This window comes from Anabrus simplex, chromosome 5, assembly GCF_040414725.1.
Source record: "Anabrus simplex isolate iqAnaSimp1 chromosome 5, ASM4041472v1, whole genome shotgun sequence".
Lineage (NCBI taxonomy): Eukaryota > Metazoa > Arthropoda > Insecta > Orthoptera > Tettigoniidae > Anabrus > Anabrus simplex.
The window spans coordinates 109,203,672-109,224,379 of NC_090269.1; the positions used below are offsets into that span (position 1 = coordinate 109,203,672).

The window sequence follows — 20,708 nt, forward strand, 5'->3', positions numbered from 1 at the left end:
TATTTTAGGAAAATGTCTTCTTTTCCTTTTAATTTAAAATTTAGTGCTTGGTAATATTGTATTTTTGTGTATAATTTGCCACCGAAGTAGACACCTCATTTGCAAATAAAGTGATTTTGATTTGATTTGACAGAGTACACGAGACTCCAATTAAATCCAAGGAAGAGTTCATTGCTCGGGCGCTTGCAGCTGAGTATTCTCTACAGCACGTGCCTGAGGTCTTTGATTATGTATGACAGGATATAGCACGTCATTACAGAGCAGTTACTGAAGCAGGAGGACACATTTGAACAGATTTTGTAAAAGATTGCAATTAAATCGACATCCAATAGTTTTATTCTCAACCAGTTCAAAATGTACTTCAACTATCGATTTCCAACCAATTGTTATTTAATAAAAAATGTCTGTTTCTTGTCTCTTCTATCATCCCTCTTAATTCAGAGGTCACGAATACTAGGAGCCTTTACTTTAAGGTTACCAAATCATTTTTTACCTGAAATCCAGGAATATACATGCTACACAATGCAATTGTTATATTGCCAGTACTCTAAATGTTGCTTTACTGTTGTTTCTGAAGCTATTGTCAATGTTCTTGCTAAAATAATTATTACTCTATAATTTTATCACTATACTGATGATGATGTTGTTTGTTTTTTAAATGGCCAACAGCTAGGTCATCAGCCCCTAATGGTGCAAGGTGCAATGAAATGAAACGTTAATTAAAACTTCAACATTTATCCACTGACTAAATCTAAAATGAATGATGATGAATAAATGATTGTGAATCCAAAACAATCAGTAGATCCAATTCACAGTGCCTTCTTTTCTGGGATGACGCTTGTTGTCTGAAGGGGTCCAAAGTATAGGTCATTGGCCCCTCATAATAGTACTTTTCACGGGTAAAGCAGAACCATTGTGTTCCTTGCATGCTGATACTAATCATGGTAATGTAGACCCACAATGTATCACACATTATCGTACCACCCACAGCCAACACAGACCCATGGTGTTCTGTACATAATGGTACTACTCACAGGCAACGAAGATCAGTGGTGTTCCTCACACAGTGGTACTAATCACGGGCAATGCACTAAGCCATGGTGTTCCTCACATTGTGGTACTAATCACAGGCAATGTAGACCCATGGTGTTCCCCATATAGTGATGCTACTCATAGGTACTGCAGACCCATTCTGAACACAATGGAACCAACCCATTTGAGTGCAGCACTCGACACCTATTCCCGCTAGACACCCGTCTGTGTAGCCGAGCACCTACTCCCCCGCCTCGGTGGGATGCACACGATGGTATTAATCACAGGCAACGCCCAGACCACTAGTGTTCCGCCCATAATGGTGCTGCTCCTAGGTACTGTAGACCCTTGGCATTCCTCAAATGGTGGTACTAATCGCAACAAGTAATGTTGAACCATGGTGTTCCTCATGTAATGGTACAAAATACAAGTAGTCTCATGGTTCTAAGTCCATCATCACTTGGTCACTCTTTTAGTCACCTCTTACAACAGGCAGGGGATACCATGGGTGTATTCTTCAACTGCGTCCCCCACCTACAGTAACATTGATTGCACTTACATATAACCATTCTAAGACGTCCACATCACGTGACGACATTAACAAAGTAAAGTTAGGGCCTGCAAGGCTTGCATGCAGATGGGCCCAGGGCTTAAGAGGCCCACAGATTTTCCCCCAAAAAGTAAATAAATGAATAAATAACATTACTTGGAAGCCACTCGGCATAAGAAAGGTGACACCGTAATGTGTTTGTAGAATGCGCCAAAAAAGTTTGTTCTTGTAGAGTAAATGTCCGATCTGCCCGCAAATTATTGTTATTGTGCTGAATCTAAGACTACATAACATAGGCGGCAAGATCTCTCACAAATATCCGTGACAAGTTATTATTAAATAAATAGTGAATTGGTACTAAAATATCAAATTTTAGACCTAATTATTCCTGTTGCTGCTTCTTCTGCAAAACAATCATTTTCAAAACTGAGACTTATAAAGAACTACCTAGGAAATGATAAGACCTAAGACAGATTCTTGGAACTCAGCCTCCTCAGCATCGAACGTGTCATTCGTGGATATCATTGAAATTGTCTATGGCTTTGCATCTCAGAAAATACTCTGTATGGTCCAGTTTCTTTAGAATCAAATGTGTGTAAAGAAAGTTTTTTTAAATGTAGAGACTAAAACTAGAAACATACAATTTATTTGAGGGGACCCAATTTTTGTTTCCTGCAGGCGGACCCGTATCATATTCGTTCCGCCTCTGCAATATAGTGATTGCATTGTGATGCTGACATGAGTTTCCGGATTTCAGGTAAAAATAATCTAGAAACCTTAAGGTAAAGGCCTGTGCTATTCGTTCGGAACCTCTTATTGCAAATCCCTGACAAGTCACTGGAAATTTAGTGGGGAAAAACTGTTGGATTTAACTGTACTAACACATATCCTTGATTCTTGAGAAGTTCACATCATGTTCATGACCAAGAAAAACTCTCTCAACAGATTCATTCATATCCGGCAAACAAGCAGATCTCAACAAGTTTCTGCAGCTGAATACTGTATACAAATACATTTTCTCCTAGAAATGTGGAAAAGAATGTAATGCCCTCTTCTACACATGTACACATTGGTCACATCACATTACCTTATCTTGATTCATAAATGCTTTCAATGAAGATATTTCATAGAATGGGCCACCTCCATCAAAGGTGATCATGCCTATTTTGGTTGTGAAGAAACTGACTGTATTCTCACATTTTTTTCCTGTGTGCTATGCTTTTTAGGAGTATGCATTCAGCATGATGAACGCTGTCAGAATAAACACATTTGAAAATGAGGGCAATTTTGGAAACAACTAAACACCAAGAAAATTTTGGGAAGAGATTTTAAACGAGGTAAAAGATCGTGAATTCAGACACTGTTGATCAAAATGTTGATTCCCATAGGGAACCTGAAATATTTGTTCCGAATGAGTAAATTTATAATACCAATATAGTTGGACATTATAAATTTTCCAGCTAACTCATTTCTGGTTGCCAGCGTTTTTCCCCAGTGTGCTAAGTTGGGCTCATCAGCTGGTAAATAGCACACCCACCAAGACGCATGGCTAGTGCATACCGCGGAGGCCACTGCGTAGACACTGTCTCGGACATACAGGGATATCAGGTAAACTTGTTGTACTTTCCACTGTATAAGGGGTATTCACGATTTGCACAGAGATGCATTTGTTTTTCTACAGATATGTTGCGAGTTTTAATCTATATATTTATATAAAATAACTTGTCCTGACTGACTGATTCATCATCACCGGGCCAAAACTACTGGACATAAAGAAATGAAATTTTGGGGATACATTCATACTAAGATGTAGGTGCTCGCTAAGAGAGGATTTTTTATTCTTCCGTCGCTAGGGGGGTGAAATTTTAAAATGAGTGTAGCTATATCTCAAAACTTTTAAAGTTTACAGATGTAAAAATTGGTATTTAGAATCTTCAAAAATAAAGAAACACGTATTTTTTTGTTTTCTGTAAATCCCAATAGGAGTGGGGTAAAGGGGTGAATAATGGGTTGAATGCCTTTAATGAGGATACATATATCTCAGAAAGTGAAGATATTACAGAACTGAAAATTTGTATATGGGATCTCCTTTAACAATACAGAAACACTTTTTTTTTTTTTTTTTTTTTTTTTTTTTTTTTTTTTTTTTTTTTTTTTTTTGAAAATCCAATTAATGGCGGTTAAACAGGAGTGACAAATTAGGGTGAATTTTTTGAAAGACTATATCTACAGAATATCTGAGAAACGTAAAATGTTACAGACGTAAAAAGTGGGTATTTGGAATCTCCTGTAAATGTAAAGAAACATAGGTGATTTGTTTTTGGAAACTCCACTTAAGGGGAACTAAAAAGGGGTGAAATTTTAAAATGAGAATTTCTACAGTATATCTCAAAAAACTTAACATGTTACAGAAGTGAAAAATGGTACTTTTTATCTCTATTAAAAATAAAGAAACGTGTATTTTTAGTTTTCGGAAATACTACATGGGTGGGTGTGGGGTAAAAGTGACTGAAAATGGTGTTGGATTCTTTTAATTAGGCTACTCATATCTCAAAAATGAAGATGTTACAGATGTGAAATTTGTTATTTGGAATCTGCTTGAAAAGTAAAGAGACAAGTATTCTCGGAAAATCCAACGAGGGGGAGGGGGGGTGGTGTAAGAATTGAAAAATTAATTGACTTAATTGTATACATCTAATAAAAACTAAAGTTGCTACAGACGTGAAAATTGGTATTTGGATCTCCTTTAAAAACAAAGAAAAACGCGTTTTGATGGGGAAACCATCTTGGGGGGCGGGAGTGAAAAGGAATTGAATTCCTTTCACGAGGACACATAAATCAAAAAATGAAGACGTTAGAGTCATGATAATTGGTATTTAGAAGATCCTTTACTATTAAAGAAACAAGTATTTTTTGCCAGAAATTTCACTTAGGAAGTGAAAAAAAGTGAATTATTTTTATGGGGATAATTATATCTCAAAACTGAAGGTAATGTGAACATTGGTGTTTGGAATCTCCTTTAAACATAAAGAAACAGCCTTCTTTTAATTATTTTTGAGGGGGGAGGGTTAAATAAACTTAACGGAGGTGGAGTGTAAAAGGAGGTGCGACCAATTGATTTTACAGTTCATAATGTACTTATAAGGAGCCTCCGTTGCTCAGGCAGCAGCGCGCCGGCCTCTCACAGCTGGGTTCCGTGGTTCAAATCCCGGTTACTCCATGTGACATTCGTGCTGGACAAAATGGAGGCGGGACAGGTTTTTCTCCAGATACTCCGGTTTTCCCTGTCATCATTCATTCCAGCAACACTGTCCAATATTTCATTTCATTTCATTTGTCATTCATCGATCATTGCCCCAGAGGAGTGCTTTTGCAGCTGGCACAATTCCTATTGTCGCCGCTAGATGGGGCTTTATTCATTCCATTCCTGACCCTGTTGAAAGACTGGAAACAGGCTGTAGATTTTCGATGTACTTATTCTGATCATAAACCGATCATTTTTCGTCTTTCCTGGGTTCGTTTTCAACAGCCATCTTTTCCTTTGGAGAATGTTCTTAGATTACGGTAGACTCTCCTGGCATATAAATAAAAATTTAAACACATTTGAAATAAACGATGCCAATGAGATTGACTGTCAAATTGTTCACCTTTATAATAAGGTCAATAATGCACGGAAGTACAGTATGTCATTCGTATCGCCAGAAATCCCGCACACTTGCCTACGTGCGACAATGGTGCTGGTCACATTGTCAACAATGACAATGGCAGCAGATGTAATTTACCGCCAAGTAGCGGTCTTGCATCTTGCTGTGGGGTCCAGAACATCTAATAATAATAATAACAACAATAATAATAACAACGTTAATAATAATGTTCTGGACCATCGTCAAATTGTGCGGACCGCGCTGAAAACGGGTCCTGGCCTGGTCATGACTACGAATACAGTCCGGCGTGGTGTCGTCTTGGGTGCCTTGGCGGATTCTCTCAGAAAACGAGTCAGATCGCGAATTGGAATAATTGATAAATTGAAATACATTATTGAGTGTTAACAATGGCTGGTTCTTTTCTTTCAAGGTGTTTTCAGCTTGAAACGTTTCTGATCAGATGAGCAAAAATGAGATATTTTTCAAGACCTGCTTCACCCAAATGGTGAATTTCTTATCTTTACAAGCATTTTGGAGGGTAATTTTGAATATCCCATGAGAAAAGCTCCACCTCCTAGGCCTTTCCCATCTTATCGTCGCCATAAGACCTGTCTGTGTCGGTGCGATGTTAAGCCAATTGAAAAAAGTAATACTTACAGGTTGTTGTTGTTGGTTTACATTTAATTTAAGGTGATTTTTCGATAATGGCCCTTCAGGCATTTTATAGTAATAGCATGGCATTGCACCCTGAAATCGTCCAGCCTCATTATAACAGTAAGATCACTGACCGCAGATATTTGGTCATAATGGTTTGATAATTTTTCGTTTAATTATTCTTTGTTCTTAAATAAATATAGTTAGTTCACCCACTCCTTTGATTTCATAGTTAGCTTCTCTCTTGGTACCCTAAAGCCACGTCAGCAAGTGGCGAAGAGCCAGTAACACCCCCGAGACAGAAGAATCTACTAAACATGTTCGAGAGCTAGATCAGGTAATTTATTAATTAACAGCTGACTAAAGGGTTCATTAAATACATACATATGATAAATCTAATTAAGTTTTGTTTTATATATCATTTTCTATCTCACTTGACTGATAGCATAAATCTTGACAGACCGAGTGAGAGGCTGCATAGTTTGGGTCACATAGCTGTCAATTTGCATTCGGGAGATAGTGGGTTCAAACCCCAATGTCGGCAGCCCTGAAGATGATTTTCCATGGTTTTCCATTCTCACACTATGCAAATAGTGCAGCTCTACCTTAATTAAGGCCATAGTTACTTCCTTCCCCACTCTTAGCCTTTTCTCATGTCATCATCGCCATAAAGACCTATCTGTATCGGTGCAATGCAAAACAAATCATAAAATAAAAATAAAATATCTGGAAAACGACACCCATTTATAATTATACAATTTTTCAGGTCCCTTCATGGTTATAACCAAGTTTTACTGTACATGCAATATTAAGTAAATATTACCATAAACAATTAGTGTTTTCTGAAATTTATAACAAAGTATTATAAATTTTGTTGAATGGGAAGGAAAAAATCTTCCATTAAATTACCTGTGACTATACATATATATTTATAGGATGCATATGAAATAAATGATATAAAATTTACAAAATAAGACTTTTCTTTTTGTTGTTCTACAATAGGTTTTAACAAATGCTGTAGGAGGATTAGCTGAGTGCTGTAAATTCCCTGAGAACAGAGTAGCCCTGCGTGATGCTGGAGGAATTCCTCCTCTTGTGACTCTCCTGAATGGACTCAATCAGTCACTGCTTGAGAATATAGCAAGAGTTTTAGGGGAATGTGCCAATGACTTAGAATCCATGGCAATTATTGAAGAGCTAGACGGTGTTCGCCTCCTTTGGTCTCTTTTAAAAAATCCATCTCCAAAAGTACAAGCCAATGCAGCCTGGGCTTTATGTCCTTGCATAGAAAATGCTAAGGTAAAAGAAACTCGATTATTATTCATATTTCTCTTTTAGGATGCGAGCTAATATAGTGTTTACTATTTCTTTTTATGTAGAGAAAATGACTGCAAGTACTGGAAAATACTAAACTCATTATTTGGTAAATGAACATAAATGCACCTGCTCACTATAGGTGAGCTTATCAATTAGTCTGGTAAGGGAATACTCAATGAACACAGTATTTTAAGTAGCTATATTTCAATTTATTTTCATTGTTGTTTTAATGGGAAAAATAACAAGGTTATGAGCCCCGTGATCAGTGAAGTATATATACCTACCTTCGGATTTTATGAAATTATAGCTGAAAATATGAGTGTGCTCGTCTCAACATTCCTTTACACTTATTTTAATTCTTTTCAACCAAATGTCTATTTTACTATTTATGTATACCCTTCTGTTACAATTAAATTAAATTTACTGTCTCATTCAAGAGACAGATGATTATATTAAAAAGCCTTAAGTGAAGACAGTGGCAGAATGAGTGCTAAAGAGGTGGATTTCAACTTATTTTCATAGTCAGTTAAGTAAATGTTAAACAAATCTGAAGATAATGATAATTACATATACGGGGAGAGTAGGGTGTCCCTTATTTTTCAAAGTTTTAATTTTGCAATGCATAGGTTATTGTTTTATTCATTTGGGCTTAAAACACCCAAAAACAATTTTTTCCCATATTTGGAACAGTGCAACTCGTGCCGACTCGCGCGCAAACATGTCCATACAAGTTGCATCACAAGAGTGACGCGCTCTCATTGTTATTGTCACTTAGTTTTCGCTTATCGGGTAGCTAGCACGGATTGTTTTACATTTCGAAGATGTCAGTGGAACTAAGGAGCAATTAAGAAGCATAACAGGCGCAAAATTACCATCTAATCGTCAAGTTCTCGCAGTTCTATTTTTCAACATACGTGAGGTTAAGTTGACTGTTAGTGAAAGCGCAAATCTTGACATTTAGGAGTGCAATATATTCTGGGAAAAGGCTAGAATACCTACCAGAGCTGTGCCTAATAGTGTCAAGAAGTTAGTGGATCTTTTATCAGGTCTGGCGAGAACTGCAAAAAAAATAGCAAGAAGATTCAGGATTTACATAGGCGCCGCGAAGAGAACTTTCAACTTCAATTAGATAATTTATTCGATATCGCACATGTTGATGCTCTTGAAAGAATAAAAATAGGGTGTTGACAAAAACTTGGCTGATATTGAAGAAAGGGCCAGGCTGAGAAAACTCGCAGAAGATAAGAGACTAAAGCAAATGACTTTCGCGAGCTCATTGGAATCTGCAACTTTTGATACACATGAAGACGTAGAAGAACAATCCACAAGCTCTGAAGAAAGCCTGGAAGAATCTCTGCCATCCACATCTCAATCTGTAAGTTCTTTAGCTATGTCGACAAGAAGAGGAAGAAAAGATTTTATCACATCTAAATTAGTTGCAACTTTAGACAGATGTCAACTAAGCATCAGAGATTCTGTTTATATAATTCAGTCTGTAGTAGAAGCATTTTGTCTTAGTTCTGACAATTACCCGATCAACAAATCTTCTATTCAATGCATTTGAACACAAATGAGAAAAGATAGAGCGAGATCCATTAAATCTGATTTTCAGAATAACGTGCCCGAAGTAGTTACTGTTCATTGGGATGGAAAATTGTTACCTGCTCTGGATGTAAGAAGTTCTAAAGAAGAACGCCTACCAATTATTATTTCATATGACGAGGAAGAACGACTTCTTGCTGTGCTGAAGTTAGACAACTCTTCCGATAAAGAGCAAGTGAAAGCAGTGTCAAATGCCCTTCATGACTGGAACCTGGATGATAAGGTACAAATAATGTGCTGTGATACAACAGCATCTAATACAGGACGCTTATGAGCTCGCTATTGCTTTTCTGGGTGGAGACATTAAAAATAAAATAAAAATCAGACCTCCTGGTGCAATGCATCAAGCACGATGGATGGCTAGAGGTATTTACTCCTTAAAAATGTATTTACTGAAGTTCCAGTTTAAAATGATCGCTAAGGACAAACAAGCTTTACAAGATGTTTGTTTATTCATTGTGGCAGTTTACGTGAAGCCCTGGCTTGGATGTAGTTTGGCGATAAAAGCGCCGAATCAAGATTTTTGTTTTTTAAAGACCTTAAAAGATTACGAGAAAGTTGACAAGTTGATTTCCAATGCGTCTTTAAACAAGTTCAGTCAACACTTGTGGTACATGTCAGAGGGAATAGCCATCCTTACAATTTTTGATAATGAAGTTTATGAGCAGATTAAAGGAAACATTGTAGAAAACTTACAAAGCTTTGGTGATTTCGGAAAGAGATAGCCTATGTTCCATCGAACGAAGAGATGTCTGACTCTCTATATGGTACGTAGTAGACTAGTAGTGTTTAATCTGGTATTTAATTTAGAACTTATTTGTTTTATTTATAGGCACTACAAGTATTTTTTATCTTGTTTCAGGGAAATCTTTGAGTGATTTTGTTTCTGTCATGAGTAAAGATTTATTTTCACAACTGAAACTTGACAGTGGTTTCCTTCAAGAAATTGTATCTTCATAGAAAGACAACGTGACATTTGTGGAAGCTAAAAAGAAGGTTTCTACCTTAAAAGCAGTTAATGACACAGCTGAAAGAGATGTTAAACTAATGACAGACTTTCATGGTTTTTTTTTCAAAATGGCGCCCGGTAATGACGACGTAGTGTTTTATTCTCCGAGTAAATTAACCGTAAAATGTGACGAAAAGTGCGGAAAATGTCGAAAATTAGTGAAAAATGGAATGTTGTGTGATTCATGTGATCGATGGTGGCATTATAAGTGCGGAAATTGCCCTAGAGACGTAAAAACTAATGAAAATGTTGACTGGATTTGTGAGCAGTGTGTTCGGAATGTTGTTGTTGGGGACGGCGTTGACGAAGCACCGAAAACAGTCGATGAGGAATATAAAAGTGCATTAGAAATTATAAACATTCTAAAAAAGGACAATGAGACTCTTAAAGTTGAAAATCAAGAATTAAAAGAAAGACTGCGATCGCTAGAATTTGGGACTGACCATTCTTCGAGTGATATACCGGTACAAGTAACAAACTCGAGCACGTGGTGTCAAGTAGTTCGTGGATGGCCGGCTAAGAAGAAATCAACAACTGAATTTCCGGAAATAAACATTAGAAATAGGTTTTCTGCCCTAAATAATTTAATCCTGGAAGAAAGTGATCGCGCGCGTGAAACCAAATCATCGCGATCCGTTGCCGTGCCGAGTTTAAAATTTAGGCCTAGAATTCAGATTCAAGACCCAGTTAGGCCTAAATCAGCGAAGGTAGCTGTGTTTGGTGATAGCCAAGGAAGGGGAATTGCGGGAGTGATTAACGACGAGAATATAGCAGCAACCGGAGAAATATATCCAGGAGCTTCTATCAGCAGTGTTGTGGAAAACGTAGAAGCAGCAACTAGTAACTTCGGGAGCGGCGATGCAGTGCTTATCATCGGTGGGACGAACGACGTAGCTCGCGACGACGCCAGGAATGTAAGATCACAACTTAAACATACACTAGGGAAGCTGACCCACACTAACGTTTTTGTAGTGAACGTGCCCCACAGGCATGATTTGAGTAGAGACTCGTGTGTGAACATTGAAGTGGACAAGGTCAATACAGATATTGTTAAAATTTGTAAACATTTTCGGAATACTCAGGTTATTGAATGCAGCAGTTTTGAGAGATACTGTTATACAAAACATGGCCTCCATCTAAACAATTCAGGTAAACGGAAGATAGCAAATATTGTTCTAGATTTTATTAATCTTAAGATATGTACTGTAAAACAGGCAACTCCCTTGAGTTATAATACTGACCAGGAAAACTAGTAGAAAGAGCCAGCTGTACTTCAAGCTGGCTCCGTCAACTAGAAAAAGAAACTCAGGATAGTAAGGAATTTCAAGTTACCCAATTGCAACAGTCAAGTTTTAGGGAGGAAGGGGGTCTGAAATTGCTCTTGGTAAACTGTCAAAGTGTAGTAAATAAACAATTAAAATTCGGTACATTGATGGAATCTTATGAGACTGATGTGGTGATAGGAGTGGAATCGTGGTTGAAAGAAGGGGTGGGTAATAGAGAAGTATTTCCAGAAGGGTACACAGTCTATCGTAGAGACCGAGGAGATAAAAAGGGAGGGGGGGGTGTTTATTCTGGTGAAGGAAACTTACTGTTCACATGAATGGTTTACCGATGAAAGGGATGAAATATTAGGGATAAAATTAGTTTGTGATAATATGAAGGAGGTGGGAATTATAGGAACATACAGGCCTGGAAGAGAGGAAAGAGACATGGAAATCTTTGAAAAAATAATAGATTATACTTGTAAAAACAACAATAATGATATGGTAATAATTGGGGGAGATCTAAATTTGCCTGAAGTTGAATGGAAAGGAGCTGCAAGTGAAGCCCATGAACAGAAACTGGCAAATAAGTTAATTTGGGAGGGAGGATTTACACAAGTAGTACAAGAACCGACTCGTCTCAATAACTTACTAGATGTATTCTTGGTTAAACCATGGGAAATTGTTGATAAAACTGAGGTAATTGAAGGAATAGGAGACCATAAGGCTGTAATAATGGATGTAGGACTCGTACCAAAAAGGCTTAATAAGAGGGCTACACAAGACAAGAAATTGTACAGAAAAACTAAAGTTGATGAATTTGGGACTTACCTTAAATCACAATTCAGTTGTTGGATAAGTGAAGGAAGTAACGTGGATACACTTTGGGCTAAATTTAAAGGAATTATTTGGGAAGGAGAGAAGAGATTTGTACCTGTTAAGAAGGGTAAAATGACCTCAGACCCTGTTTATTATACAAGGGAAATAAGAAAATTAAAAAGAAAATGTAGAATAGTAAACAGGAAAATCAAAGAGGGTAGGGAGAGTAGAGAAACTAGAAAACAGCTAATGAGGGAACTGAATAGAGTGAAAAAGGAAGCAAAAGAGAATTATATGAATGGCATACTTCAAGAGGGTAATGACCACAAAGGGAAATGGAAAAAGCTGTATTCATATATCAGGAATCAAAAAGGAAAAGGAATCCAAATTCCTACAATGGTGGGAGAAGGGGGTGAACACTATTTAACAGATACTGAGAAAGCAAACCTATTTAGTAGGGAATTTAGAGATTCAGTAGATGATTGTCAAGAGTTGGAAACCGAAACAGAAGATAGAGAGGGAGAGAGACAGAGGGAAACAAGAAGCTTCTCATTCACAAACGAAGATATTTTCAGAGAAATCCAACTGCTTCAGCAAGGAAAAGCAGCAGGAAGTGATCAAATTACTGGGGAGGTATTAAAGACAATGGGGTGGTACATAGTGCCTTATTTAAAATTTCTCTTTGACTATGTCATAAATAATAGTGTAATACCAAAGGAATGGAAGGAATCTATAATAATACCAATTTATAAAGGAAAGGGTGATAAAAGGAAACCAGAGAACTACAGACCAATCAGCCTGACCAGTATAGTTTGTAAAATTCTGGAGAGTTTAATATCAAAGTACATCAGAGGGATATGTGATGATAAAAATTGGTTCATGAGGAGCCAGTATGGATTTAGAAAGAAATTTTCTTGTGAGGCACAACTGGTAGGATTTCAGCAGGACATATCAGATCAGTTGGATTCAGGAGGTCAGTTAGATTGCATAGCCATAGATCTTTCCAAAGCCTTTGATAGAGTGGAACATGGAATATTATTAAAGAAATTGGAGGGAATAGGATTGGACGTAAGGGTTACACGTTGGATAAAAGCATTTCTAAATTCAAGGGTTCAGAAAGTCAAAGTAGGAAATAATGTATCTCAGGAAGAGAAAGTTTGGAAGGGAATTGCACAGGGTAGTATAATCGGTCCGTTACTTTTCTTAATATACGCAAATGATTTAGGGAACAATATAACATCAAAAATAAGATTGTATGCAGATGACATAATTGTTTATAGAGAAATAAACAACATTGAGGATTGTTCAGAATTACAAAGGGACCTTGATAGTATCCAACAATGGGTTGAAGAAAATAATATGAAGGTTAATGGAGGCAAATCAACTGTTACAACTTTTACAAACAGGAGCTTTAAAACTGAATTTGAATATACTTTGGATGAGGTAGTTATCCCAAAAGATGGCAAGTGCAAATACTTAGGTGTGAGATTTGAAAGTAATTTGCACTGGAAGGGTCATATTGATGACATTGTTGGGAAAGCATACAGATCATTACATGTCATAATGAGGCTACTTAAAGGATGCAACAAAGAATTAAAAGAAAAAAGTTACTTGAGTATGGTTCGTCCATTATTGGAATATGCAAACAGTGTTTGGGATCCTCACCAAGAATACCTAATAAAAGAAATAGATAGTGTGCAGAGGAAAGCAGCAAGATTTGTAACAGGGGATTTCAGGAGAAAGAGTAGTGTATCAGAAATGTTAAAGGAACTTGGGTGGGAAACTTTAAGAGAAGGGAGAAAACTAGACTTACAGGATTATATAGAGCCTATACAGGAGAAGAAGCATGGGGAGATATCCGTGAGAGGCTTCAGTTGGAAAATAATTATATCGGCAGGACTGACCACAAATATAAAATTAGAAGGAATTTTAGCAGAAGCGATTGGGGTAAATTTTCATTCATTGGGAAGGGTGTGAAGGAGTGGAACAGTTTACCAGGGGTAGTGTTTGATCCTTTTCCAAAATCTGTACAGATATTCAAGAAGAGAATAAACAGCAACAGAGAAAATAAATGAAGTGTTAGAGGGCATTCGACCAGTGCAGGTTATTGTAAATAAAAAAATGTGTGTGAATAAATTAATTCCATCCCCTGGTCTAAGGAGTTTGGACAGCCAAAGTAGGGGACTGCCTGTAGGGGTGAAGTACAGTGGGGACTTCGAGGGCCCTGGGACCGCTACGGTAGCTGTGAAGGCCCTTCAGGAACTCTGAAAAGTGGTGGCAAAAGGGGCTCTGGTTAAGACGCAGCAGGTCGTTATGCTACTTAGGATCCAGAACGGGTAAAAAAAAAAAAAAAAAAGCAAATAAATAAATGCAATGTAAATATTAATGTTATACCAGTTGTATAGTATCATTTGAAGTAATTCCACATACTGTATATCAGTTGATTATATTTGTAAGTAGTACAGGAGATATTATAAGTAGAATTTTGTAAACAATATAAATTTATTAAGGATGAGCTGTGTGTTTAATAGAAACCATTGTTAGCGTAAATTGTATAATATTGTATTATAGGAAAAATTTTCTTCTCTTGTTAATTTAATATTTAGTGCTTGACAATAATGTATTTTAGTGTACCATTTGCCACCGAGGTAGACACCTCATTTGCAAATAAAGAGATTTTGATTTTGATTTGATTTTGAGAAGCAGTTCTTATTACATTGTGTGCAAGAACATAAAAAAATTTACCCAGACTGTAAAAAAGAGACTTTGAAGAGGAAATATCCCAATGAATAACTCTAAAAATTGTATCTTTTTTGTTACTTACAAGAAGAGCATTATATAAATTTTTGTTTTCATTTATATTTCTCTAAAATAATTGTTTTGAGTGACCATTTACAACTACATTTAAAGAGACCCTTTAAGCAGCTATTTTCTAAAACTTTTAGGCCCCGTTGGCACGGGTTAAAATTAATGTAGGAAGTTGAAATTCTGTACTTGCGTAACTAATAGACTAGTAAACACAATAACGGGGTATGCGTTTCAATAAATGAAATTTTTTTGCCCTTTTAAGGGACACCCTAGGGGAGAGGCAGCGAACAGTTACTGCACTGTGCAGGGAATGTCAGGAGAACAGATTGCCTGCAACCCATTGCTACTCACCAGTAAGCTGTAGCAATGTTTTATTCTCTGGAAATCAAATATGTTAACGTGTTCAAAATTTTAAAAAAAAAAGTGAAATAGGAAGTTTTAGTTTTGCGGCACTCATATACACAGACATTCTTTCTTAAGATGTGCAGTACAAAGAAGATTAGGATACAGTAATTGTAACAACAGTAGGAATAATAATAATAATTTTAAAAAAGTTGGATATTGTAAAAGATCATTCTGGAACTACACACAGTCAGTATCCAATTAAGAATTCACATTACTAATCTATCTTGTATCCTGTAGTAAAAAACTGAATTACTGCCTATTTTTCTGGAGTGTTCTTAATTACGTACGTCTTTTCCTTTTGCTGCTTGGCCCAGGTTCAGCGATATTAATGTCGCCCGGCTGTGGGCACTACAAATCCGTTGTTTCTGCTGTGCAGTAGTCTCGAATGTCGCTGAACAGATATTTTGTCCTTTCTGCAGTCTTGCCTTTTACTTCCAGCTTCTTAGGTAGGTTCTGAGGGAGCTGAACTAACCTTGCAAATCATCACAATTACAGTTGGACCATCCAATATTTGCTGATACATGACCCCGGGCATTTGATTTTTCACAGTAAAATGACTTAAGATGTGATCTAAGCAATATTTTTCCTATATCAAGCAGTGAACATATGTTGCCAGTCATACATATTTACTAACAGCTCACCAGTTTCTTTTCTGATGATGATGGCTTTGTTAAGTTTAGACTGAAGAGTGCTATCTCCAATGACCGAGACAATATCTGTCAGAGATGACTCACTGGCAGAAAAGAAATTGTTATTTCTTCAAGTAAACATGACAGAACTCTCCACATAATCTTAATTTTATTTTGTGTCACCCATTTGTCAGCATGAAGAAACAAATCACAGCACTATGACCAGCATCCTGTGCAGGCAGTCCATCTTAATTAAAATTACCCTTTATAATATGCAGCCCAGTAAATTAAGTCTATAATTCTAACCATGCATTATATTTTGCACAAGCTGGTTATTTTCTATTTTGGCACAAAAAAAAAAAATGCAGTAACTTCATTGAAGAAACCATACCTTAAGTTGCTAATGTTAAATTCTCATTGCGACTTAAGGTATGATTTTATTAGACCGCACAGCATGTTTCCAGGGTTATTTTGAAGACTTTTCCATATGGTGACATAACTTTCAGCACTTCATCACACAGTTCAAGGATCCAGCTGAGAAATGGCATTCAATTCTAAAAACAATATTTCTCTTTCTCGAATGTAGGGTAAAATTTTGTCGTGTGACATAAAGTATGTTTTCCTGGAGAGCGTCAAACTATAGTCAGAAAATTGGCTTGCATAATTTTTTTTTGGGTCACTGAATCCCAATTTTTAACTTCCCATGAAAAATACCTCCTGCAACCACCCCTCCCATCCCCCAAAAAAGGTTGAGAAAACCCCTCAAAAATGTGAATTTTAAAAAACTTTTTGTGTATATTTTTGGGAAATACTACCTAGAAATACGAAAAGTAGACAAACTTTGCAACAAAGAAAGGTCCTGTGATATTCTGATGCAACACAAACGAGGGGAGCGTGAGTGCCTCGGACTATGGGTTGTGGTGCCACGAGGCTGCATGCGCTAAGTTATGCAACTCCGCTTAACCACTCATGTTGTTTACGTTCGTTCTTTCGTGTCCACCCTCCACCTTTTACTTCAAAACTCTCCTCCTCCACTCTCCCCTCCGTTCCCCCATTCTTCTTTTAAGCATCTGAAAGTCCCTGAACACGACAAAAGAAGACAAATATGAAGGAGTACTTTCCATTTTAAAACCTTGGAAACAGGATGTTTTCCAGTCAAAAATAGCTGAAAGTTTGAAATTTATGATAAAAACCAAGAAAATACAAACGTGCAATAATATTATGCGGCAAATGAAACATGATTTAATAGTACAGAGCCTATGTTTTTCTTCAAGTCTAGCTGAAAAGGAGAGAAGAGGAGAACAGAGAAGCATTTGTTGTTCGTATTATTTATTTTACTTTCTTTGTGGAAACAAAAATTTTTTTCTCTTAAAAATGCATCCAGTTTCCAAGATTTCAAAATGGAAAGTACTCTCCCATATTATGTCTTGCAAGGAAGAGATAAGGGGTCGGGGATTTCCAGATGCTGAAAGGAAGAATGAGTGGGGTAGGAGGAGAGTTTTGAAAGGTGGAGGGTGGAGTAGAGAGAGCGAACGTAAAATAACATGGGTGGTTAAGCAGAGCTTAACTTAGCGCATGCAGCCCTGAAGCACTGAGGCCCATATTCCCAGATGCGCACACAACCACCAATTCATCCTACTTCAATATGTCATAGGGCCTTTTTTGTTGCAAATTTTGTCTACTTTCCCTACATCTAAGTATTATTTCCCAAAAATACACCCCAAAAAAGGTGGGTTTTTTTTGCAAGCTACTTTACGTCGCACCAACACAGATAGGTCTTATGGTGACGATGGGAAAGGAAAGGGCTAGGAATGGGAAGGAAGCGTCCGTGGCCTTAAGGTACAGCCCCAGCATTTGCCTGGTGTGAAAATGGGAAACCACGGAAAACCATCTTCAGGCCTGCCGACAGTGGGGTTCGAACCCACTATCTCCCGAATACTGGATACTGGCCGCATTTAAGCGACTGCAGTTATCAAGCTTGGTAAAAAAGGTTTTTAAAAAGTCCTCATTTTTGGTGATTTTCTCAAAATTTGGGGGGGGGGGGTACGGGAGGAATTTTTGTTGCAATGTTAAAAATTCAGATTCAGCGACCCAAGAAACATAAAGTAAGTCAGTTTCCAGAACTAGCATGAATTTTTCCAGGTAGAATCCCCTATTGCCTGGACTATCAGTCAGTGTTTAAAAAATAGGCTGCAGTATGTTTCACACATAATAGCCAGAGTTAACTGTATCATAAAAGAAAGTAGAGTCAATTATTCTGTGTGCAGTAATGTTACACTAATTGCAACAAAAAATTTAATATACCATTTGAGGGACCAGGCGAGTTGGCTGTGCAGTTATGGGCACGCGGCTGTGAGCTTGCATCCCGGAGATAGTGGGTTCAAATCCTACTGTCGGCAACCCTGAAGGTGGCTTTCCGTTGTTTCCCATTTTCACACCAGGCAAATGCTGGGGCTGTACCTTAATTGAGGCCACAGCCACTTCCTTCCAACTCCTAGGCCTTTCCTATCCCATCATCGCCATAAGGCCTATCTGTGTCGGTGTGACGTAAAGCCACTAGCAAAAAAAAAAAAAAAAAAAAAAAAAACCTACTCGAGGATTGTCAGTGTCCCAATACCTTGAATTGAGAATTCATATACCCACTTAAATGGAAATAAGTTTTGTCCATCACAGTTAAAAGAGAAGGATCAACAATACAATCATGGACAGATTGCAGCGTCCACTGACAGAAATAGATGCTGGCACTGGATCCCCATGTGTTAACTGATGAACCACCGACACTTTGTAAATAGAAATATAGCATTTTTCAGTTCCCGTAATCTTTGTGAAATACCCTACTCCTGCACCAATCAGTGTGAAGATGTCCCTGGGCAGATATCCGTCTTGCTTGAACATCTGCAAGCTTCCTCTCTGTTAAAACTCTCTTTTGTGGTTCTCTCTCTTTGTTTAAAACAGACCCTGTTTCTTGCTATTTCCAGGATAATTGGGTTTTATATTATCTTGAAGGCACTGCAGTAGCATGGATATTATGTAGAAATTTACAAATGGTTGTCATACAATTTCTTTAGGAGAAATATCTTAACTAGAACTATCTGTTTTCCAATATTATGTCAGCATACTGACAGACAACACAAATAATGTTCAACAAGTGTAAGAATGCAACAGTAATAATGTGCGCTTAACAGAAACAGTCATTCCGTAGACTTACCACTAACCATGTTCACTGTGGTGCCTGACTACACACTCTACACCCACCATTCGGGAACAAAGCAAGCATTATCCCAGTCTACCTGCACAACAGAACCGGCTAAAGTGCCAATAACTTTTTGCTACCTCACCTGTAGGTGACAACTGAAAACAGAGGATGCAGGACTGTTTTAATTACTTCAATTACATTAACTTTGTCTCTATTCAACAGAATGGACATCTGTTTGATTCCAATTCCACAACATCTTCACTTGTAAATATATCACCAAAACCTGGATTAGTCAGTATTATATATCGGGAAATACATCGGTCCCTCTCTCTAAACCAGGGTAATATGACTCGATGTGTGGTTACGGGCTAGAAGACAGTATGAATCGTGAGCACCACTATTAATTTATTATGGGTACCTCGAATGAACAGATACAAAGAACACGTCCCTTACAAAAGGAGGTGGGCACGCAGACCAGGAGCAGGTATTGTATAGGCTGGGGACTGTGCGCTGCATGTCAAGACTCACAATAGCTCGAAAAGCAACAGAGCAGTGAGAGATGTGATAGTGGACAATGCTCAAAGATTCGAATCCCACGCACATACTTTTTTCTTCTTTCTTTTTTTTCACCCTCAGTTGCCTGGTATGTGGTAAATTTGCATACTTTATAGCTTTCACAACCAGACTTAGTTATTTGGACCAGCGAAAGACTGTATGTATTGTGGTATAGGGTATGGAGCTAGGTGGTTGTGATGGTGATGGTGATTACTGTTTTAAGAGGAAGTACAACTAGGCAACCTTCCTCTATATACACTAATCAGAGAGAGAAAAAATGGAAGGGACCCGACGCTTCAAAAAATGAAGGTATTGGCCAAAGGGCCACGAAGGGCATGAAAATGAAAGAAACCCTAGCCCTCGGAAACCTAATAACGTCAGGGTCAGAAAAGAACAAGAGTTGACCAAGGGAGGTCAGATAGGATAGATGAAAGTGAGGAACCTGACACAAGTAAGTGGAAGCAATGCCAGGACTCAGCTAAGGGTCTTACGGTCGCCAACCCATGCTCCAAAGTTCAGAGCCCTTGGGGCCCCCTTTAGTCACCTTTTACGACAGGCAGGGGATATGGAGCTGGGTTGGATGATGATGAGGAAACAGGCAACCAGTCAGCTATGTCATGCAAATAACATGCGATGGTAGGTAGGTAGGTAGCTGCGTGAACTCCACTCCTTTGAGGCAAGTCACAACACAACACAAAGCTTATTCACTGCCTCGTGATAAATTCCAACGAGTATGTGGATATACTGCTCATCAATGGAGAAGCTCGACAGTGTATACCAGGCACTGTGCCTGTATCAAGAACCCTATCCAGATAGACAACTAACAGGCACGACATTTCAGAGTGTGGAGAGATGTCTGCGGACTAATGTGTCTCTGGGAAGGACACTGCCTGTTCGAGACCATCCCGTAACGTCTACTTACAATGGAGAGGTTGTCTTGGACTCTATCTGGCACAACTCTCACCCTAGCACATGCGCCATTGCACAGGAGATGAACATCAACCGGGTGTCCATTATGTGGGTATTGCATACCCAGTGGTTTCACCCTTATTATCTGCACTTAAACCAAGAACTCCATGGTCATGATTTCGAAGCCCGGATGACGTTCTGTCAATGGATCCTACAGCATGCGACAATGATCCTGCCTTTTTAGAAACCGTCTTATTTACGGATTAAGTGCGGATCTACAACAAACAACAATGGAACCGTTAATTGCCATAATA

The 20,708-nt window shown here is 37.9% G+C and overlaps 1 protein-coding gene across 1 annotated transcript in view; it reads left to right on the plus strand.

Moving 5' to 3' along the window:
* gudu (Armadillo repeat-containing protein gudu) overlaps positions 1 to 20,708 on the plus strand; it is a 164,472-nt gene that overhangs the window by 98,746 nt on the left and 45,018 nt on the right. The window contains exon 8 of the mRNA XM_068227778.1: positions 6,883 to 7,179. Within this exon, the coding sequence (XP_068083879.1) occupies positions 6,883 to 7,179 (297 nt within the window). The remainder of the gene's footprint in view (positions 1 to 6,882; positions 7,180 to 20,708) is intronic.